Raw genomic sequence first — 23174 nt, forward strand, 5'->3', positions numbered from 1 at the left:
AAGCTGTCACTGCCCACAGCAGGGGTGTAGCACTGGATGGCCTTAAAAGGCCCCTTCCAAGCCGAACTATTCCCTGATTCTACCAAAATATGCATTTCAGTTATCACATGGTTACATTATTATGTCCGTTGGGATTTTCTTTTCGATGCAAACCAACCAAACCTCACAGGCACTCCCATTTATTGCACTCTGTTGTTTTTGCAGGCCATAGGTGATTTAGTAAAGTGTTAATTTCCTATAGCAAAAGTTATAATGGGAAACCAAAGTAAAATTGATTTTAAATTACCATGGCAAGCTTGCAGAAACACTCCCATTATTCAGAGGAGTGGGTGACAGCACTGCAGTTTTCGCTGCTGGGATGGAAAATACCTTATTTAAGATCAGGGGCTCTCGAGTGGCGTTGCCAGGCTTTGGTGACACCATCATGGTGGAATCCTGTTATTAGGGAATGTTTTCTTGCTTGAGAACAACCTGATCCGTGAAGAAAAGCCGTGTTACTGTTGGTTGCTTATTGGGTTTTTTTTAAATGATTCTGGTGCTGTGGCAATCACCAAGAGGCTCCCTGACATGGATCAGGGTAACAGCAGGAATTTCAGGCATGACTTTGTCTCCTGGGGACTTGTCCTTGATATTCCTAAAAGCAAGGATCACCCCTTCCTGCATGGACAGCTGCCCTCAGTCGGTGCTTCCCAAAAAACACCACTTTTCACTCAAAGGCTGCTGTCCTAAATTAACTTTCACCCAGGGAGGCCAGGGAAGACGGATGGGGGCAGATTGCAAAGCCCAAACACAAAAATCTGCTTGAGCCAAGGAGATTTTTTTGCAGAAGGAAAATACAAAACAATCAGCCTAATTGTGATGAAAACTAAAGACCTCTTAAAGCCTCATTAATGAGTTGTGGGGCCACGTCCTGAAGGCTTTACACTTCTCCAGGGACTGTCCAGGGGTGGGCAGGCTCTCAGTGCCCTGGGACAGGATCCTGTGGAGACAGCAGCTCTCTCAGCCTGCCTGAAGCTCACGGTGTCGGAAATGCTTTCCCATGGAACGCTGACAATATGAAATGTTTACAATAAATCGACACAAGGCGTTATTACATCCTGTCCTTCCTGTCTGATGAGAGCAGAGCTGTGGAGGAGCTGCCCTGCCGTCCATTCCCACCCTGCTCATCCCATTCCTGCAGGCCCTGGATGTGCCCACCCAATTTTGAAGGCTCGGAGTATTCCGGAGCATGGATGTGGCCAGATTCTGCCCACTGGCCTCAGGGCCAGACACTGACCCTGAAATTCTCAGTTAATTACTTTATATGAGGTCCTGGAGACCTGGAACAAATCTTGATGCTACAAACAATTCCTTTTCCTGGCCCAGTAAACGACACGAGCCTTAAAACTGCTCATTCCTCACCTGATGCTTCTGCTCCATAAATATCGTGTAAGGAAAGGGCCTGTTCGCACTCGGGAGCACAGGGGGACTCCAGGATTTGGCACAAATAATTCATGGGAATGTTTGCTCCTGCAAGGAGAAGGATGAGATCAGACAGATCCTTTGAATTCCCTGTTGCCGTGGCTGCATCCGAGGGTTCACACGCAGGTGTTGAGAGCACCCGCAGCAGTAAAGTATTTATTGATATCAAAACTATTCCTAATCCAGCTTGGATTCTAGGGAAAGGGAGAAAGGGAGGCAAAATACAAAAAGATGTATTTATGACCAAGTGGAGGCAGGGTGATCTCAGAAATATGGGTTTGCTGGGTAAAACTGTGGGCAATTTACCCTGATTTCCTAAATCACGGCTCTGTTTGTCTGAGGAGTGGAGTCCTGGTGGATATGGCTTTAGAACAGAGACCAGTGTCATAACGTGTCCAAGGAAGGGAACAGAGCTGGGGAAGGGGCTGGAGCACCAGGAACAGCTGAGGGAGCTGGGAAAGGGTCTCAGCCTGGAGAAAAGGAGGCTCAGGGGTGAACCTTCTGGATGTGTGAGTCAAGAACCTAAATTTACTAATTATTTTCAACTGAAATCAGACCCTGCCATACCTAATCCTAAACTCTTCAGATTTGGGGGTTCCACTGGATGGTAAAAGTCTCGTTTGTGTCACTGCTATGGTTAAAATCCACCCCTGAGAGTTAGGAGCTTTGGAAGGCTAGGTAATGGTACAGGAAATGATGTCAGAACAAAATCTCAAAAGTCATGGAATCACAGGATCACTCAGGTTGGAAAAGACCTCCAAGGCCATCGAGTCCAACCTGTGACCAGTCCCTACCTTCTCACCCAGATCAGAGCATTGATTGCCACATCAAATCATTCCGTGGACACCCCCAGGGACGGGGACTCCAGCACCTCCCTGGGCAGTTCCAAAGCCTGACCAGCCTTTCCATGAGGCAAGTTCTCCTGATGTTCAAGCTGAACTTCTCCTGGCACATCTTGGGGCCATGACAAATGAAGTAGGAGCCTCTGTATAAGTAGACAGAGGTAATTTATATTCCCTCATGTGCTTTCTCTCAGGTGTGTGGACATGGAATGTTGCAGGGAGGGTGTGTGGGACAGGTGGAACAATCTCTTTGTGTTTTGAGATGCCTTGACAAGACTCAGAAATTACCAACAGGTCTCAGCCCAGCTTTATGCCCAACAGAGCAAACTTGCTGTGGGTCACTCGTTCCCACAGGTGTTCCCTGAAGCTCACTCTTTCAGGCAAGTTTCCTCTAAGGAAAAGTGATTCCAGTCTCCCCTTCCTAGATTAGATATTAGGGAAAATTTTATTGAGACAAAGGGTTGTAAAGCACTGGAACTGGCTTCCCAGGGAAGTGGTAGAGTCACCATCCCTGGAAGTGTTCAAAAATTGTGTGGATGTGGCGCTTGAGGATGTGGTTTGGTGGTGAGCGTGGTGGTGGGGCTGGGCTAACAGTCAGACTTGACACCCTTAAAGGTCTTTTCCAGCCTTAATGATTCCACGATTCTGTGATTCCTGCCAGTCTGTAAAAGCACCTGGAGTGGTTTATCAGCCTCAGCCCTGAGCCCTCTGATAGGGTTTGGAGGGGACCTGCCTGAGCGAACAGAACCTGGTTGGGATGATGATGACACTGGGGGTGTCAGAAGGGGCTTTTCTCCTCCCTCCCAGCCATACATAAATAAAGCTGGGGCAGGGGCAAGGAAGCCCTTGTGAGGGACTGTGTTTTTTGGCAGGGCTCCTGACCTCACCTGACCCATCAGCAAAATTCCCAACTCACCCAGATTCCTGGTGTGCTCCTTCCTTGATGGCTGGGACAAGGCAGCGTCGGTGGGAAGCCAAGGGTCAGGTTTTGGCTCCTCCACAAGCTGCCCATGTGACTGCAGACAATTTATTGCGTCTCTCAGTGCCTCGGTCCCCTGCTGGTAATAACACATCCTTTCCTTTGCTGTGGTTCTGTCCTTGTCAAAGATTGTAAATCCTTTAAGGCAAGAGCTCTCTCTTACTCTGTGTGCGCTCCGGATCGGCACAATCCGACTCTGATCTCAGCAGAAGCCTTTTAACATTGCTATCATATAAATATCAGTGATAACTGGGAGCCAGGACTGCTGCGTTCTGCGCCTGGGTCTCTCAGCCCTGCGCTGCAGCCAGGGATGAGTTTATTTTACCCGTTTCTAAAGTAAAGACTGTCTGAAATAGTGATCAGAAGGTTGAGGAGTACAGGATCTGTTTATGAATAGCTTTAATGCGGGGTTGGGGGGGTGCAAGTGTTGAAAAGCCAGTCGGGAATGAATAATATGAATTAGATTTGGCTTCCTGATAAAAAGTCCTAAAGGAAAAAACTGAAGGGGTTGCACTTACTCATAGAACTGCTCCAACACCAGAGCAAAGGATTTATGGGAAGTGTCTTGGCTCCACTCCATGACTGTTATCCTGCTCCTTCACACTTCCCAGCCTTCTCCATTTGCTGCCATAACATGCAAAGCTCTCCAGGGAGATTTATTCCATCCATGTTCTGCTCTTTGCTGCTACAAACCCACCAGGGAGCTCCCAAACCCCCTTTGGTTTCTGTCCCCTTCTCTAAGCACTGAGCAATCTTTGAGCTGGTGGCAGGGGGACCCGCAGCCCTGGAGGCTGCAAGGGCAGAAGGTCGCGGTAGCTGTGGCTTGCAGGGACATGCAGACTATGCTGTCACTCTCACAGCAAGGGATTCTCCCAGCTGGTTTGGGCAGCAGGGGCAAGATTCCCATGGGAAACAGGTGGATGGAGCAATAAACAGAGTGAGGAAGAGGAGGAGATGGTGGGATTGTCCTGCCAGATTCCCTGGCCTGTTGCTGTAGAGATTCCCCTTTCTGGACTGAGGCCCAGGAACTCCATTCCCTTGTCCAGAGCATTCAAGATGCTCTGGGCAGCTCAGTGCACCCTCAGATGTGGGTCTAGAAGGGCAGAGGTCTTTTCCATACCCTGTATATCCCACCAGCCAGCAGTCCATGGATATCTTTGACATCCTCTGAAACAGTGCCAAGTGAGTCTTGGCCCTGGCCTCCAGCTTCTTCAGGGATGGCTTGGAGAGACCAGGAGATGCTGGAGCATTTCCAAAGGATGGAAACAGAGCTGGGGAAGGGTCCAGAGCACTGAAGTCTGATGAGAGTGGCTGAGGGAGCTGGGAAGGGGGCTCAGCCTGGAGAAAAGGAGGCTCAGGAGGGACCTTGTGGCTCTGCACAACTCCCTGACAGGAGGGGACAGCCAGGGGTGTCAGGCTCTGCTCCCGGGGAACAGGGACAGGACCAAGGGGAAACGGCCTCAAACTGAGCCATGGAAGGATAAAGCTGGGTATTGGAAACAATTTATTCACTGAAAGGGCTGCCCAGCCCTGACACAGCTGCCCAGGGCAGCTTCTATATATTTAGAAGATGTGTGCATGTGGCACTTGGGGACATGGGGCAGTGGCAGACTTGACCCTGCTGGGTCAACAGTTGGACCTGAAGATCTTTAAGATCTTTTACAAGCTCAGTGATTCCATGATTCTGTGGCAATGCACGGATTGATCTCCACAGGGATTACACTGAAAGGCAGTACCAGTCCTCCGGGTAGAAAAGGACATAAAAACTATGGGATAAGGTCTGTTCTAGACAAGAATTACTCATGGCATGTGTCACCTTCCCAAAGCTGTGCATTTGCTCCACAAGTGGGAAAAAAAAGACCAAATTAAGGGATGATGGGAACAAAAAAAAATATCCCAGCCAGCTCCGGGAGCTCCCATTCCAGCTGTCAGATGGGAATGCACTCCATTTTAGCACAAACTTTGGTCCCCACAGGAAAATTCCTTTCCTACCTGTTGGCATGGCACTACCAGAGCCTCCACATCCTCCAGATCTTTTCCATGGGGAAAGTACAAGTGATTCCTCAAAATGACTTCTCAAAATGACAGCAAGGAGGTGAGAGGCATCTGATAGGGAAGTGATGCCAAGGAGATGGGAGACATCTGGTATCAGCCATCAGCTCTCAGTCGGTCGTCTGGACCCTTCTGTAGTCAAGGGAAGGAGACAGGAAATCCGTGGGAGGTGTTGCAGACACTTATCTGGAGATGGGATGAGTGGTTCTCTGGAAATCTCTCTCTTTCTCTCTGTTGATAAAAGAGGGAACTGAGATGATGAGTTTGGATCAGCTTTCCCATTTTTGAACAGCTGAAGAATGGAAATCCCATCTGAGGAGACCTGGGTCAACTGCGGTGGCTCCAGAAAGATTTCCAGTCACATGAGCTCGAGCTTCACAAAAAAGCTGTGATCAGCTTGGGCCACCCCAGAGGCCTGGGGTGTCAGAGGGGGGGGAAATATATGACACAAAACATTCCATACGTGTCGGGGAGAAAGGCCGCATGAGGAAAGCACAGGGGAAGGGATTCGATCCCAAAGCTACTTTAAAACGCGCAGGCTCGGTGTCCTGCTTTTGGCCGTCACCTCAAGTGGCAGGACACGCAGGCAGGGGGGTGGGAGGTGGAGGCTTTAATTCCCTCCAGAGCCTGGAGATGACTCAAGCCTACAGCATCCTCTTTCCAGCAGAGTGTCCTCATGAGACCGCGGCGGGAACCCGGCCCGCTGGCACGCGGCCACCCGGCGCGGCCGAGGGAGTGTTTCCGACGGCAGGGAATCGAGCCCCGGCAAATTCCTCTCCTGGCCACCCTTGAAGCCAGCAGACAAGAGCCTTCCTGACACGCTGCCGTGTCCCAGGAGGTGTTCCAGTGTTGGATATCCTGCCCAGCAGCCCCAACACGGGAACCTGAGAGCTTTGTCTCCTCGGCCGGCTCGGTTTGAGGTTGATGGGTTTGTCTGGGATGTTCGATGGCCAAGGTCAAGCCCTGCCTCCTTCACGTGTAGCAAAGGAGGGCTTGGAACTCACAGCAAAGGGGTTTGAATGAGCAGGAAGGGGTTTGAACGCACAGGAAGGGATTTGTACCAATAAAAAGGGATTTGAAGACACGAGGAGGGATTTGTACCTACAGGAAGGGGTTTGAACCCACAAAAAGGGATTCAAACCCACAAGAAAGAGTTTTAATCTGCAAGGAAGGATTTGAACCTACAGGAAGGGGTTTGAAAGTACAAGAAAGGATTTGAACCCTCAAGAAGGGATTTGAACCCACAGGAAGGGATTTGTACCAATAAAAAGGGGTTTGAACACGCAAGGAGGGATTTGTACCTACAGGAAAGATTTGAACCCACAAGAAAATACTTGAACCCACAGGAAGGAGTTTGAAACTACAAGAAGGGATCTGAACCCACAAGGAAGGATTTGAACACACAAGGAGGGATTTGAGCCTACAAGAAGGGTTTTGAACCCACAAAAAATGATTTGAACCCACAAGAAAGGGTTTTAATCTACCAGAAAGGATTTGAATCTACAGGAAGCAGATTTGAAATCACAAGAAGGGATTTGAGCACAGAGGGAGCAGATTTGAACCCACCAAAAAAAATGTTCAAGGATTTGACATACAGGAAGGGGTTTGAACCCACAGGAAGGGATTTGAAGCAAGAAAAAAGGGATTTTAACACACAAGGAGGGATCTAAACCACAGGAAAGGGTTTTAACCTACAAGAAGTGGTTTGAATCTGCAAGAAGAAGTTTGAATCCATAGGAAGAAGTCTGAACCCACAGGAAGGAGTTTGAACCTAAACAAAAGGGCTCTGAACCCACCTGGACTCTCTCCTGGGTGGCAGGAGAGAGCGCACAGACACTGATCCTAGTTGGGTGTGGAGGTCTGGGCCAACGTGCTGGATGGTCTGTTGGAGGCAGGGAAGGTTGGAAGATGAAATGATGAATCTTTTGGTGGTCTAGGACAATCACTGGTGTTGGCCAGGCCTTCCTGTGTCTACCATGGCTTACCTGCTAAAGGAGCTCAAAAACCTGCAGTTTTAGACCTCAAATACCTGAAGTTTTAGGGCTCAGGTACCTGAAGTTTTAGACTAGGATTTGAAAGGCTTGTGTCCTGGGCTGACAGGCTCAGAGCCAGCTGTAAATTTTTAACTGGAGGGGCCCTGGCCATGGAAGCAAAGGGCAACCTGAGCCAGACTGGGAGTTTGTAATGCAGAAATTATGTCACACCCCAGCTCCCTATGGATGCTCTGCAACCCCAGGTTTACGGGCAGGACATCTCTTGGGCTTCATTCCAGCCGGGTCTGTTGGCAGGTGTTTCCAAATCTCTGTGAACACAGGAGGTGACAAATGCCACATCCCATGATATTTGAGGTCTTGACTCCTGTGGAGGGCCAGGCAGGACTTGTAGGGACAGGAGGGCTGACAGGCAGTGCCAAGCTCCTTGGAACTTGTGCACAGGGAGCTGGCACGTTCCTGCCCTGCAGAGCTGTCCTCTGAGCCGTGGCCAGGAGCCACCAGCAGCAGGGTGCAGGACAGGACACTTGAAGGTGGGGTGGCAGGAAGAGAAGGGTCCCAAAAGCAGGAGAGGGGCTGTGGCACCTCAGGTAAGATACAGGGACCTGCCTGGGGAGAAGTGGGTGGTGGGAGGGGGTTATCTAGGGAGGAGCTGGGGGGAGGCAAAGAATGGGAATTTTGGGCTAGGGGTGAGACCCTCATTGAATCCCAGAGTGGTTTGGGGTGGAAGGGACCTTCAAGATCTTCCAGTTCCAACCCCTGCCATGGGCAGGGGACCTTCTACTATCCCAGATTGCTCCAAAGTCCATCCATCCTGGTCCTGAACACTTCCAGGGGTGGGGAGTCCTTGACTTCTCTGGGCAGCTTCTCAGCTGACCCCAGTGACACCAGAGTTTTTCCTCAACCCACAGCTGCAACCACCCCAACTGCAATTCCTTCATCTCCCCAACAACCAAAACATCTGCTCTGCTCCTGTTTAAGAGCAGATCCCTGGAGAGTGGGAATCTCCTCCAAGTCCATCCCAACAGGCATCTCCACCACCTTTCCCAGCCAGTTCTGTGACGTCCAACACACAGCCTGAGCTTTCCCAGCCACTCTGGCTGCACACCTTCCTTCTGGAGAGGAAAACTCTCCCATTCTCCTTGCCTGGGGTCCTTGCCTCACTGCACTGGTTTAAACCATCCCTCCTGGAGGCAAGATCAGAGCAGACCAGGAGAAAACAGCGGAAGCCAAGGTCAGGGCTCTGGCGGCAGCACACAATTCCAGCAGGGAAAGGCTGCGTGTTTGCACTTCAGAGAGGCATTTGGGCAGTAAATGGCAGAGGTGCTGAATTATTCCATGGGAGAGGGAGGAGGTGTGAGTGCAGGGCGGGGGAAATCCAACCGTTCATTACAGAAATCAATAGCCCCCACGTGTCAATGAAGCAGGCCTGGCCCTGGAGAAATGAGAGATGGAAGAGTCCTCCACTGCTTTGCTGAGGGGAGCAGAAACTCTGCCCAGGCTCAGCCAGGGGAAGGTGGCCAGGGAGATTATTCAGTGGTGGCTCCTGAGTCACGTCTGGATCAATGCGTTCAGCAATTTATTGGTGCTTCTGGGATAGATCTCCTCCAAGCAGCTACGGCAGTCAATGTTAATGCAAACATCCTCCACGCAGGGCAGGACAGCTGCCTGGGCTGGAGCAGGCGTGTGAGAGGCATCCAAATGGGCTGGGGAAGCGTTTGGAGCAGCAGGAGGTTGAAAGGACACGTGTGAATATGGAAGGCTTTCTCTCCTTTGGATTAAGCACTTCCAAAAGGAGCCCATCCAGCAGGCAGAGGGAGGAAAGGACCTCCCCAGCTGGACTTTGATGGTCATTACAGGTCCTTTAAAACTGAAATTATTCTATTCTATTCTATTCTATTCTATTCTATTCTATTCTATTCTATTCTATTCTATTCTATCCCAAAATAAACCCCACCAACCACCATTTGCCCCAGAGGAAGCCGCTTAACCTCTCTGCCTCCATTTCTGCACCTAACTGGGCATGAACATCCCTCCCTTGGGCTGAGCTGCAGGATTCTGTACCTCGCCTCCCAGATGCTGCTCGCTGGTAGAAAGCTCCTGTGACCTCATTTGTGTCACTCGGATAAACTGGCTGCTGGAACGAGAAGCCTCAGCTGCACCCGGAGGGTGGTGGAGCGAGGACGTGGTCAGGTGGCTTCACTTTCGTTAAGCTTCAAGCAGAAAAGCTCCTTTTAAATTAGTAGGAGAACAGGGAAAAGAGAAAAAATACTGTGATTCTGGGTAGTGCTGTGCCCGGGCTGGTTCTTCTTCTGAAGGTGACCACTGGAAGGTGGTCCTCTTTGCAATGTTGTTTAGAACCAGTCTTAACTCAGAGTCACCTGCTAAATGGAGCAACTGCAAGTGCTTCCACCCACTGGCTCCTGCACAGCTTGACTCGCTGAGTTTTATTATATATACCCTTACTTAGAGCCCCCAGCAGCTGGGATAAATCCTGCAAGCGGGCAAAGAAGGGGCTGGCAGGCTCGTGGTTAGTCACAGGGCTGGGAGGAGACTTGGAAAACAGCGGCGAGCAAAGCAGGGAAGGATGCTCAGGTGAACTTCCCAAGCAATGGTTCTGCAGGGATCGGCTGGATACACCCATGGAAGGGTTCCTGCACCTTCCAAAAAGGCTGGGTCTCCTCTCCTGATGGCCTAAGACATCCTGGTGGCCTTTGGAAAGCCACTGTGAGGAGATGGCATGGCTTGTCTGAGTTTCCTCCCTCCAAAGCCACGGGAGGCTGCACTGGCCCAGCAGCGAGTGAGGGTTTGGGAGGTGCTGTTGTACTCGTGGCCACCTCAAAGAGCAGGGAACGTGCACGCTCCAGAACCCGTCAGTGCACTTCCTCTGGCCAGGAATAGCTGATGAGTAATACAAAGCAGCAGAGGTAATAAATATTAAAGAGCAGGAAAATGTAAAAGTGCACGGGCAGCGGAGCTGACAGGCGCTGTGGGTGTGAAGTGCAGGGATCAGGCTTTGCTCCTCTTCCCCTCCGAGAAAAGAAGTGTAGGAATAAGTGTCACAATTACTTTTTGTTAATTGCACGCTGAAAGGCACCACGCCTTCGAGCGGGCTGGTGAGCTCACCCCGGCCTCATTCATGTGTCCCGTGGTTTTCCTGACGTGGTGTGCCTGGAGCAGAGGGGACACAGCCAGTGGGAGGAAGGAGATGCGACACCGAGGATCTGAGGGGCCCGTGTGGTGATGGGGTTTTGTTTCCCAGGAGGTTGCGTGGCTAAAAGATGGCTGATTTAAGTATCTCATGGTGCTTAATTTCCCTATCCCAAGGCCAGGCTGGATGGGGCTTGGAGCAAGCTGGGGCAGTGGAAGGTGTCCCTGACAGTGGCAGGGTGTGGAGCAAGGCTTAAATTCCCTTCCAACCCAAACCATCCTGTGATTCTGTAAGGCTGTGGTGGGTGAATTGAAGGCAGCACGTGGCAGTTCATGGATGGCCTCTGTCCTGGCTGTCATGAGAGGTTACTGGAGTTGAGGAATCAACTTCCAGGTTCTGCAAACTCTGAGGGGCTCGCTGCCCCTTTCAGCCCGTGGTGTGGCTGTTCCTCAGACAGGGCTGATGGTGGTGGCGCACAGATGATATTTCTGTGCTGGAATTTTCTTCCAGTCCCTGCTCCTCCCACCACACATAATGGTATAAGGTCCATGGGCCAGGGACAGTCTTCCTTTACTTTGCAAGAGCCAAAATGCCCGTGAAGACCTTTCTCCCCCTTGTTCTGGTCCCCCTCACATCCATGCTGAGGTGCAGCTGGCTGGGGCCGGCTGTGGTGGGACAACAAGGGTTAAACTCTTTCCTGGCAGGCTGGGAGGACACCGTGTGATTTCTGGAGAGAGGAAGGCAGGCCCCCACTAATGTATGCGCCGCTTCTGTGGAACTAAAAATAGCCATGATCTGAGGCTGTTCTTCCAGGATTTCACAGGCGCTCACCCAATTTTTAGCTCCTTCTCCTCAAAGGGACGGCAAAGCCAAGGCGACAGTCTCAGCCCTGCTCGTCGGGAGCTTTGCTCCAGGGATGCCTCTGACCCCTGCGGCACAGGGGAGCCGGGGATGCGCTGCTGAACGCACACTCCCGGCGCTGTGACTGTGCCCGGCAAGGCTGGGCTGCTGAACAGCATCCCGAGGATTTTCTGGTAGCCCTGGCGCTCTGCTCTGGATGCAAAGGGCGGGCAGAGCGCGCTGCAGCTGGCAGCCAGCCACGGCTCTGACCCTGGCAGCTCTGCAGCAGGCAGCAGCTTCTTTGCAGCTGCACCAGCTCCTCAAGAACAGCTCCCCTTTTCCTAAGCAGAATCTTTTCCCCACCTAAACCCTTCCTGGCTGCTGTTTTTCTGGCATGCTGTTTGAAAATCCTGGAGCGTCCACCACCTCAGCCCTACAAAGGCACTCTCCGTGGGGCTTAGGGGAGGCTTTGCTGCATGGAAAAGTCTCGTCTGGTGATTTCACGTCCTGCTGAAGCATCAGTCACCCTGTTGGCTGGGGAGAGAGTAAATACTGTAAAATCTGTATCTGTTCTCTGATCTCCAAGCTACGGAGGTGACCCCCGTGTCTTTCCCAGCAGCCAGAGTGTGGGAATGGAGACATCTCCCTCTGGGTGAGGGAACAAACTCCCAGTTTTGTTACTGGGATGCTGGGGTCCACATTGGCTTTTGAGGGTAATCTGCACAGGCAATCTGCAGTGTCTGTTCAGATCTCTGGACCCACTGCCCCAAACTGTGACACCGCTCAGGAAGTGAGAAACCCTCCAACGAGAAAACCACAAGAGCCTCCATCTCCAAGGGACTCACTGAGAGCAAAAATCACGTCTTTCCCCTCTCCTGCTCTGTGTCCTGCACCAAGGGATCTCCGTGGAGATGAAGATGTGTTCCTGGCACTGACTAGTATCCCAGAGCAACGCTGACTTCTCCTCCCCTGAGGTATTCCAAGGCTCTGGTGAGCCCACACGATCCCAGATCACTTCCCAAGACCTTCTGGGTTCAAACACTGCAACATGACCCATCCTGTTCAAAGGGTGAGGTGACTGTTCCCATGTGCCTCTGAGAATCATGTGCTTGAACACTCACATTTTGGGAGTCCTCAAGCATTTGCTTGGGATTTTCTTTGGCATTTCAGGGAATTTCCCTGAAACTTCCCTTGCTTGGAGCCAAGACAAGTCAATCAGAATGCCTCTGCTTGCTTCCAAGGCTTTCAGCCCTTCCTGCAGGACTGACTGGACTGGGATCAGCTTTATTTCCACGAGGAGAGCCCTGACACTAAACCTTATTTTCACAAACACACTTGAGGCAAAAACTCAGTCTGAGTCCAGCTTCCTGGTCCCTGTGTAAAGCTGTTTAACAGCTTTGATTTAAAACAGAAGGCTTTGCCGGAGGCGATAGCACAGAGTGTCCAAGTATCCTTAAAGCAAATAAGCATGTGCAAAACAGGGAAGGGACTGGAGTTAGAGTATTCATAACTAACTTAAGGGGGGAATCCGTGATAAAAGAGAGCATTTGGCTCAGTGCTAGGACCATCCCACGTGTGATAGATGCTGTGACATGTCTCCACAGCACCCATCACTTGGATAACCTCTCCAGCAGCCCCCGCTGCTCTGCCTCCTCCTTCATGCGGCATGGAGATGGTTCCGACATTGAAATAAAATAAATAAATAAATTAAAAAAAAAAAAAAAAAAAAAAAGGCATTCATGCCGTGGTGCTGGAGAGGTCTTGGGGTTTGTATTCCTGTTTTAGAGCTCTACATCTCACAAAACAATGAACAAGTGAAAGCACAAACATGATGCCGGGGTCGAAACAATGGTAGCTGCTGCTACAAAGCTGTTGTCTGATTCTGTATTGATTTACTGAGCAGAGACCTGGAAATGGGGATTCTGCAACCTGGATATCCAGGGGAACCCCTCAGCCATGGGGATGCAGCAAGGAGAGGCTGCCTGGCTGTTTCCAAAATCGGCGTTGTGGTGAAATATCCATCACACATCCATGGCCATTTTTGCAAATAAAGAAACACTGGATGGGCTCTGGCTAAGCAAGGATAGTTCAGTAATAGCCAGACCAGGGAAGGACTGACAAATCATTGCCAAAAAGTGGGGCTGTTTAGGGCCAGCACTTCCTTATGATTTGTTTCTCTTCTTCTGGTTGTGATCTTTCAGCCTGTGAGTCAGAGAAAATTACTCTGCAGCTGAGGAAGGAGAGCAGTCACAGGGACAAATCCCAGAAACATCCCCCAGATGGAGCAACATGAGCAGCTCCTGCACCTTTGGCCTCTCGAGTTTTATCTGCAGTGATGCCCTTGCCCCACTTTCCTGCCCTGTGCAGCTGCTGGAGGTTGTGACCCCAGTGTCTGTCAGCAGCATGAAATCACACCTGTAGCCCTGCCTGTGCTCTCACAGTCCCAAATATCCACCTAAACCATCAGTAAAAAGGGATTTGAACCAAGACCAGGAGCGCTGCCCCAGAGAAGGGGGTGTAGGTTTACGTCCCCTTCGCCTGGTGCTGACACCAAAGCAGTAATTTCAGAGGAACTGGGGACACGGCTCAGGAATCATCAATCACAGAGCCCTGTGTTGTGTATCAGAAGCCTCAGATTACCAGCCATGAGTTAAATCAGCCTGCAAGTACCAAAGCTGGTGGAACCAGATCCTAAAAATGCTGCAGTGTCATGATTTTATTACCCCTCACCAGCTATTGGATGGAATTGACTCTTTATGAGGAGGGGCTGATTTGTAAACTTTCTTCAAGTACTGGAAGTGATCTTGGGTTGAAAATCATTTTCACCGTCCCAGGGAATGTTCAAAGAACATGTGGATGTGGAGTTCAAGGACATGGTTTGGTCATGCCCATAATGGTGGGTTGATGGTTGAACTCAGGAGGTCTTTTGCAAGATGAGTGATTCCATGATTCTGCAGGGGTTGGGGTGGAAGGCTGGAACAGCTTGTCCGGAGGGGCTGTGGAATCTCCACCCTCAGAGATGTTAAAAACTCAGCTGCACCAGACCATGACCAACCTTCTCTGACTTTAAAGTTATCCCCACTTGGATGGGAGCCTCGATCACCAGACCTTTAAAAACTCTTTCCAACCTAAATTCTTCCGTGATTCCACTATATGATCCTTCCCAATGCAAGTTTTATAAATCACTTGCATCTTTCGAGGTTGGTGTGCAGCAAAGCCATCTGTGCTTTAAAACAGCTTCAGACTGGTTTACAATGTGAAATTCTAACAGTTTCTCCTGTGCAGCAGAAGTCTGGGACAATCATCCCCTCAAACACAAATTTCAGTTGCACATTTGGCAAAAAGAGAGAGCTTGTAATACAAATTATTTATTCTTTAATAGGAGCTGATAGAAGCAAGTAGATAAGACTTAAATCAGAAACTGCAAGGCAGAAGGACTAAACCCCTTGATGAACACACTTTTTGCTACATTTTATTCATTTTTAAGGTGTAAACCGTATAAGGAAATCCCCCAAAGCTGCCAGAAAGCATTGAGAACCCCAGTTCTCAATCAGAGCCCCGAAGAAGGTTATAAAAAAGATTATTTAGGTGTGTGTGGTCAGGATGACCTGTGAGGAGGTCAGATTAGAGTTTGTGCAGAAATAAGGATCCCTTTCTTGATTTTGAGGTGGAAAGTGATCTTTCCCAGTTCAGCATGGTTTTGACCCACCACAACCAGCAGTGGTGAAAATAAATCCTGCACACCCTTCAAGGCTCAGGCCAGACCAGGAACAACCCCCTAGAGATAGTTTGGATGCAGCCCCTTGTTCTGGAGGAGTTTGATGCTGTGGGAGCAGCCAGAAAAAGCTGTGGAGTTATCAGCACCTGGATGGGACCCTGTTATTCCTATTTTGATACTCGAACTAGGAACAATAATAATCCATCTGTGAATCATTATCACTGGCATGTGACATTATCACAAAGAAAACAACTACCAAATATTGATACTGAGCTCGTTAATGGTGATGGCAACTCTAAGTTTGATTTTGATGTTTCTAATAGACCGCGTTTCACTTTCCTGCTCCCCTGGTGCTCCAGCGCTGCGTCTCCCATTCCTTTTTATATCAGTTAGAATGAAAATAATTCATTAAAATTATAAAAGTGGGCCAAAGTCGCAGCTGGTGTAAATTGCCAGAGCCCTGTGGATGCCAGCTCGCTCCAGCTGAGATCTGGCCTCACGTAACCTCATTGTAAGGGGATGTTCAGGCAGCCTCTGCTCTGAGCAGCAGTTACACATCCTCGTTTCCTCCCCTCCAACGAGAGGGATTTTAATCTGGGAACACCCTCCAGTGCATGAGGACCCTTGCAAGAGGACAAGGTGGCAGGAGGGTGAGCCCTCAGCTGAACAACACTCCCCATTCCCATCCTCTTCCTCCAGGATGGAGCACCAGGGAGAAGGTTGGTGCCATGGGATGGTGCCCATCCACGTGATGTGTGTTGCTGCCACGTCACCATGGTCACAACCAGGACATTTCTGAACATGAGCCAGCAGAGTGACAAGTGGCCAAGAAGCCCAGGGGCTTCTTGGATGAAATATCCAGCAACAGTGTGGCCAGCAGGGCCAGGACCATGACTGTCCATTGTGCTGGCACTGTGGGGACACCTCCAGCCCTGGGGACACGTCTGGGATCCTCATGACAAGAGGGACACTGAGGGGCTGGAGTGTGTCCATGGAAGGAAATGGATCTGGGGAAGGGTCTGGAGCACCAGGAGCAGCTGAGGGAGCTGGGAAAGGGGCTCAGCCTGGAGAAAAGGAGGCTCAGGAGGGACCTTGTGGCTCTGCACAACTCCCTGACAGGAGGGGACGGCCAGGGGGGGGTCAGGATCTGCTCCCAGGGAACAGGGACAGGAGGAGAGGGAACGGCCTGAAGCTGTGTCCCATTGTGGCATCACCACCACGTTGTGGAACCACCATCCGTGGAACTGTTCAAGAAGTGCAGACAGGGCATTTGTGGACGTGGTTTAGTGTTGAACATAGTGGTGCTGGGTTGCTGGTTGAACCTGATCTTAGAGATGTTTTCCAGCCTCAGAGATTCTGTGATTCTGTGGCTGGGTCTGGCTGAGACGGAGTTTGTTTTCCCCACAACAGCCCCCACACTGCTGTGCTTTGCATTTGGAGCTGTGAAGGTGTTGGTAACACCCCGATGTTTTGGCTACCGCAGCATCAGAGCTGTCTCTCCATCATTCCACCCCAACAGAAGGCTGGGCACGAGCAAAATCCACTTTCCATATACCTGTACTAATAAGCCAGGTAATTTCAAGACTTGTTCATGGGCATTGCAACTTCACCGTGCCCTGGACAGGGCCAGGGATTGGACTCAATGATCCTTGTGCATCCCTCCCAGCTCAGGATATTCTGATTCCATGCCAAAATTTGAATATAATCATTAGAATGGACAGGGCATATTCGGAATCTCCCAAGTCATCACAACCTGTGCAGGTTTCAGTAATCTAACAAGGGCTGGGAATCATTCCCAAAGCTGAATACGGAGGAAGTTTCCTGGTTTTGGAGGATGAGAGAGTTCATTTCTTGTGTCTTGGCCCGCTGGCCTCAGGAAAAGTGATCAGACAGTTAGAGCCTGAGATTCCTGCCCCTGGTGAGCTTGTGGCTGTGTGGGACAGGCTGCCAGGACTCTTCTGCCCCCAGAGCACAGCCCAGGGCCTGTCCTGATGTGCCTTTCTGGGCTCCCGTGGCCCTTTTACACTTCCACATCCTCCTACATTTCCTGGTGACACTGGGAGCCGCCTCTGTAAATCCAGCCGTGCCAAGGCCCGGGCACGACCCTGCAATAGCTCACCCAGTAAAACTGTCAACACAATCCCTGGAAATTTTGGCCAAGGCCAACTAGATGGACGTAGCCACGCGGAGCTGAGCCTTGCCAGCTGGCCAAGGACTGCTTCATTTCATGATACAAAACCAGAGCCTCGGCCTCCAGAATCCATCCCCCGCCATCCACATGGAGCAGCTTTTGCCACAGAGCTCAGGGTGGGCTGCGTTCTTACAGCAGGAACGTCCCCTCTTCTCCCTCCTGGTGGGCTCCTGCAGCTCCTTCCAGAGGTTATTTGACCACATTTGGTGGATTTGGCTCCTTGAAAAGGCGCTTTGGCGCAGGGACAGCAGCGACTTTGACCCGAGCAGTTCGTGTGCTGCTGTGACATACGTAGTAAATAAGCGTGAGGGTAATTATACCAACAGGAATTCTGGGAGTCCTGCCAGGAGGGAGGGGGACGGCCAATCCTTTGTGCACTAAAAAAAGAAAAAAAGGAAAAAAAAAAAAAAAAAATCACACCAATCCCCCTCCCAACCCCAAATCAGTAAATCAGTTCTATCTCTTGAAGCCGTGATGTGACTTAGAACTAAAAATATGCACAAATATACACACTCGTATATAAAAATAGCCAGCATTCAAAAAAAAAAAAAAAAAAAAAAAGCTCGAAGTTAGGCTCTTGTATCCAAAATTAAGCTCTTAAATAAATAAATTAGCCTGATTTTCAAAAGCATGGAGCAGTGAATGGTTTTCACTCACATAAGAGGAAGCATCGTGTTGCTGAAGATTGAAGATCAGGCCTGAATATGGATTTAAAAGTCTAATTATAGAAGCCCGTTTGCCACCAGCTTGACCGGGAACAACAAATTTCAGGTGAAATTACATTGATTTTTTTTTCTTTATTCTTCTTAAGTTGTCCACACTTAACCAGCGTTAGGAAAGGTTTGAAAGACCCTCAAAGAAGTAAATAAAGTAGCACAAGGGAACAGATGAATAAACCTGGAATAAAACTGTTTACACCAGTTCTGTACATTGGTGTTTGGAAACAGGGTTAAGAATTATCAGTGTTGGAGCTGGATGAAATTTTATGTTGATTAATTAAGTAGGTATTTATTACTTGCTGAAAGCCCACAAGGTGGAAATAGTATTTTTCCCAGTTATTCACACAATCCACTGGCATCAAGAAGGAATGGGATCTTAGTCATTCCTTCCTCTCTTTGCCAGATTTGGGTCTGAAGGATGTTGAAGACAGAGCACCTTAGTTTTTCATGGCCTGAAGAGAGAAAAAAAAAAAAAAAAAAAAAAGGGGGTTAATTTACTTTCAGCTGTAACTGGTCCTTGGAGCTGCTTTGTTCACATTGCCCAACATTTGCCAGGGGTTCACACTCACACAGGGTAAGGGCAGATTTGTCCTTTGGGGTCAGATTGGGCAGGGCTGGGATTTATGCTGTGAAGGAATTGTGTCCACCCTGGATGGAGGAGCATCAGCAGGTAGGGCTGTACTTCACTCATGTGGTGTTTAGAGGCAGGGGACAGCACTAAAAGATATGGGATTTGACGCCAAAAATCTTTGAGAGGAACTTTTTGCTGCTCTCTGACTCAGTTTCCCCATCCATGGAAGAGACACAATGCAGGTGGCCTTTGCCAAAGGCTGTGGGCTCAGCAGCCAGGGAGAATTTGGTGTTTGTGCCACTGCCACTGATGGAGACAGGATCAGGGCACTGTGTCAATCCCATGTATTTGAATATTCTTCCATGCATTCTGCCTCCATGGATTGGTGTCACGCCCTTTTTCTGTGGCCAGTAAGAAAAATTTGTGCTCAGACTGTGGATGGTGGTGAATTCCTAGAGATTCACCCTAAACCCGGAGATCCAGGAGAAATCATTGCAGGACATCGTGAACCTTCTGATAATTTCCTCTTCATCTTTTTGAGTGGCCCAATGTCATTGTTGCAGTTTGGTGGGAAAAGTAAAGATGGCCTTAAAAATAACCCAAAACTGGAGACAGCTGTTGGGAGCAGCAGTGTTGGAAGAGTAGAGGGGTAGGAAATGTGAACTGGGAGAAGACACCAAAAGAATTTTTTCCTGGAGAAAAGGAGGTTCCGGGGGGGACCTTCTTGCCCTCTTGACAGGAGGGGACAGCCAGGGGTGGGTGTTCTGGCTCTGCTGCCAGGGAACAGGGACAGAAGGAGAGGAAACAGCCTCAAGATGGGCCAGGGAAGGTTCAGGTTGGACATCAGGAGGAATTTCTTCAGGGAAAGGGTTATCAGGCAGCTGCTAAGGGAGGTGGTGGAGTCTGCATCTCTGGAGGGACTTGCCATGTGGATATGGCACTTGGGGACACGGGTTAGTGGAAGCCTTGGCAGTGCAGAGGGAATAGTTGTACTCAATGATTTTAGAGGTATTTTCAAACCTAAATAATTCTATGATTCACTGGAGCTGTGACCTTTTTTTTTTTTTTTTTTTTTTTAATCTAGAGAAATGAAAGGTTCACACGGCAACCATGTGCAAACAGGTAAAAGACAGAGTGAAAACCAGTAAATTCTTCTTGTCCGTGGCTGAGGTGACAAGAAATGAGTGGTTTAACCTTGCAAAGCGAAGTTTAAGGTTTTGCATACCAGCAGGAATGGAAGCTTCTGGGGAGGGACTGCAGCACAGATTTGGTGGAATTTGGCAGAGGTGATGGCACCTTTTCCCATGGGCAGCACCTTATGGGCACCACCACTTGGCTTTTGTGTCACTGACATCACAAAAACCATTGCATTCTCCTTTCCTCTGCCTCCCCCTTGAGCCACGACGCTCTCCCTGACTTCGCCTTTCCAGCTAAACTGCGTTTATTCAGTTCCTGGGCGAAGGGAAGGCAGGACGCCTGGGTCGTGCTGCAGCTCCTGGGCTTGGGGTGTTCCGTGGGAATGCCAAGTGCAGGATTTGGACGTGTTGGGAGAGCCGGTGCTCCACGGCCATCTCCATCCCGCTCGGGGTCTGCCGTGGGTGTCACACCAGTGTCACCAGTGTCGTATGTGACTGGCGTAGCATTTCCTCGAGTGTCGAGCCCCATCTGGTGGCTTTCCTGAGTCTTTTTTTTTTTTTTTTTTTTTGGGGTGTCCTTGCAGTCCTCTTTCGGGATTTTTCTCCCGCCAGCTGCGAGCGGGCAGGAAGGACGAGATGCTGGGAAAAGGGCAGGGCTCGCAGAGCTGCCTCTCTGGGTGTAATTCGGAGACCCAGAGGCTGTCCGGGCTCAGGTCCGTCCCCCCTGCTCTGCCGGGCTGTGCAGTCTCGCCCGAGTGGCAGGGGATGATCTAATCGTTTTGGCCAAAGCCCAGCTTGTGCCGTGAGCCGCCCTCAGAGCCTCCGGCAGGCGCTTCATCCCACTGCCGTGCTGGCAGCGGAGCTGGGACAGATGAACTGTCCCGGGAGGGGACATTTCCATCTATCGAACGGCTCAGATGAGCGGCTTCAGGGTCGGCATTAGGTGAAACGGTTCCCATCCCGAACGAGGTTACAGCCACCGCTCAGGATGAGAAGGAAGAAGACTCAGTATCAGATTGTCAATCCCTAGAAGTGTCCAAGGCTGGGCTGGACGGGGCTTGGAGCAACCTGGGATAGTGGAAGGTGTCCCTGCCGATGACAGGGGTTGGAACAAGATGATCTTTAAGGTCCCTTCCAACCCAAACCATTCTGGGATTCTGTGATATCAACAGGCATTGGAAAGGAACATGTTAGGGGTCTTTTCTTAAATGCCATGAGTCCTGAGACAGAGGCAGCGGTAGAGCTGTGCCTGTCCATGCATGAGACACCTTCTTCTCCTCCAACACTGCCTAAAGTCTCAGAGCTGACCAGTGACAAGCTGTGGCCCTTCACATCTGTGGGTCACACACGTGCTGCATGTGAAGGTGGTGTCTCCTTGCTCCATCTGTGATGAAATAGGGTCAAATCATAGAATCACAGAATATTCCGAGCTCGGAGAGACCCACAAGGATCAGCAAATTCTAATTCCTGGACAACATCAAGAATCCCACAATGAGCCTTGAGAGCATGGCCCGAACACTTCTTGAGGTCTGGGGTCTGTGAGAGAAACTCCTTACCAGAGTGCTGAAGGGGTTCAGATGGTCTCTCAAGCCACTTCCAAGTGTTAGGATCAATATTTTTCATGTGGGTTCTCGTGATGAAAATTAGGGGAGGGAGTTGCTTTCTAAAGCATCTCCTGCTCCCAGGCTTCCTGTTTGGGTGGTACCAGTTAAAGTCTTCCCACTCCTGCCTCACCAAGTGCACTCCATTGTATGATTTTGTTCTCAGGGTGGCATCCAGTTTCAGGTTGGACTTGATTGATCTTGGAGGTCTTTTCCAACACTAATGATGAGTCAGATTCTAAAAGTGCTCCTCAGATCTGACAGGAGGGAGGGGAAGAACCGTGCAAGCCTTAATATCTCCCCAGAACCCCATTTCCCCCACAAACAGGCTTTGCTGCACTCCAGCATCTCACACCCAGCTTTTCCCTCCTGTCCCCTGCAGGTATATCCGAACCATGTACCTGGGGATCCAGAGCCAGAGGCGGAAGGAACACCAGCGGCGTTTCTACTGGGCTATGATGTACGAATATGCAGATGTAAACATGCTGCGCCTCCTGGAAACGTTCCTCGAGAGCGCCCCTCAACTGGTGCTACAGCTCTGCATAATGATCCAAAAGAACCGTGCAGAAACATTACCATGTAAGTGGCCCCCTCTTCCCCCACCTTTCCAGCCTCTCCCCCTCTGATCCCAGCGCTCAGCAGCTGATGGATGTGTTGCTCACTTCCCACCCTGGCTGGGGGCTGCCGCTTTGGGACAAACCTCTGCTGCGTTCACTGGGTAAAATTTCTGCTCGTTCCTCTGAGGGGGGGAAAAAGTCAGTGTCGAGGAAAAGATGGGATTCAGCTCTTCCACGCCCAGTCCAGGATAAAGGAATGATGGTGTTGTCAGGAGGAGGCAAGCAGGCTCTGCTGCTGTGGCACCACTCGTTTGTCGCTTGGCACCGGGCGAACACGACCATTCGCTGCCTCAGTTTCCCTCCTTACCAAAGTGGGGTGATAAAACTGGCCAGATTTGAGTTTGTGTTGTGAGGACAAATGGTTCAATGCCTATGCAATGCTCTAATGGTGTTAAGTGTGAAAAAGGGGGGGCGGTTTAACAGCTAAATGCTTTAGGTCCTTTTCTGATGAGTGCCCAGAATTCATGTCTTGTCACTGGTACCATGGTTCTCACCAAGCCCATGAAAAGAGAAGGGGAAGGCAGTGGAGGGGGCTGTGTAGGGACAGGGATGTACTGGAGGTTTAATAGCAAAGGCAGGCAGATGAGACGAGGCTTGCAAGCCACCACAGGGAATATTTTGCCAATTCTGGTGCCCGCCACTCCTGTGATGTGCTGAGCATGGGGCATCTGTCCCAGCTGAGAGGGACGTGGCCCTGTCCCAGCCCTGGCATGAGCAGCTCTTCCAGCCCATGGTCATGATGGCAGCCTGAGGATGACTGGCCTAAGGGACAATCATCCTTTCCAAGGACCAAGGGCGGAGCTGCTGGGTTATTCAGCCCCTGCTCAGTTCATGCACCATGGGTGACACTCAGCTTCCCAAAGCCAGTCTGGTTGGGGCATGTCATTTGTGAGGAGTTTTTGGAGCTGAGGCGGGAACTGGAATTGGAATTTGCGTTGGGGTTAAATTCTGCTGGTTTTGCCAAGGTCACCACTATCTGCAGCATCAAGGAAAGGCCAGCCACTCTCCTTTTGCTCTGTATTTCCAGCATGTCCATCACAGTTGTTGATAGAGGCCTCCCTCCTCCTATTTATGCAGTCTTCTCTTGAAACCTCTCATCACGAGCTCTCCAGGCCTCCAAAGTGCTGACATGATGAATATGCCTTTCTACAACTCCTGCTAGAATGCCTCACATTTGCCAGCCCCCTTTTCCTGCTGCTTCTAACGTTATTAACCCGACCGAAAATGCAGAAATCACAGCCCGGGAGGTTTGCCAGGGCGTTCTGCAGATTGTGGGACTCGCCGCAGAAAGCGCCGGGTTGAAGT

At 50.3% G+C, this 23174-nt stretch overlaps 1 protein-coding gene across 1 annotated transcript in view; it reads left to right on the forward strand.

Annotated features, from left to right (window-relative positions):
- XKR6 (XK related 6) overlaps nt 1-23174 on the forward strand; it is a gene marked incomplete at its 5' end in the record, with an annotated part of 168274 nt that overhangs the window by 126138 nt on the left and 18962 nt on the right. The window contains one exon of the mRNA XM_040058557.2: nt 21635-21831. Coding sequence (XP_039914491.1) covers nt 21635-21831 — 197 coding nt within the window. The remainder of the gene's footprint in view (nt 1-21634; nt 21832-23174) is intronic.

The sequence above is a fragment of the Hirundo rustica genome, chromosome 3 (genome assembly GCF_015227805.2).
Source record: "Hirundo rustica isolate bHirRus1 chromosome 3, bHirRus1.pri.v3, whole genome shotgun sequence".
In the NCBI taxonomy this organism is placed as follows: Eukaryota; Metazoa; Chordata; class Aves; order Passeriformes; family Hirundinidae; genus Hirundo; species Hirundo rustica.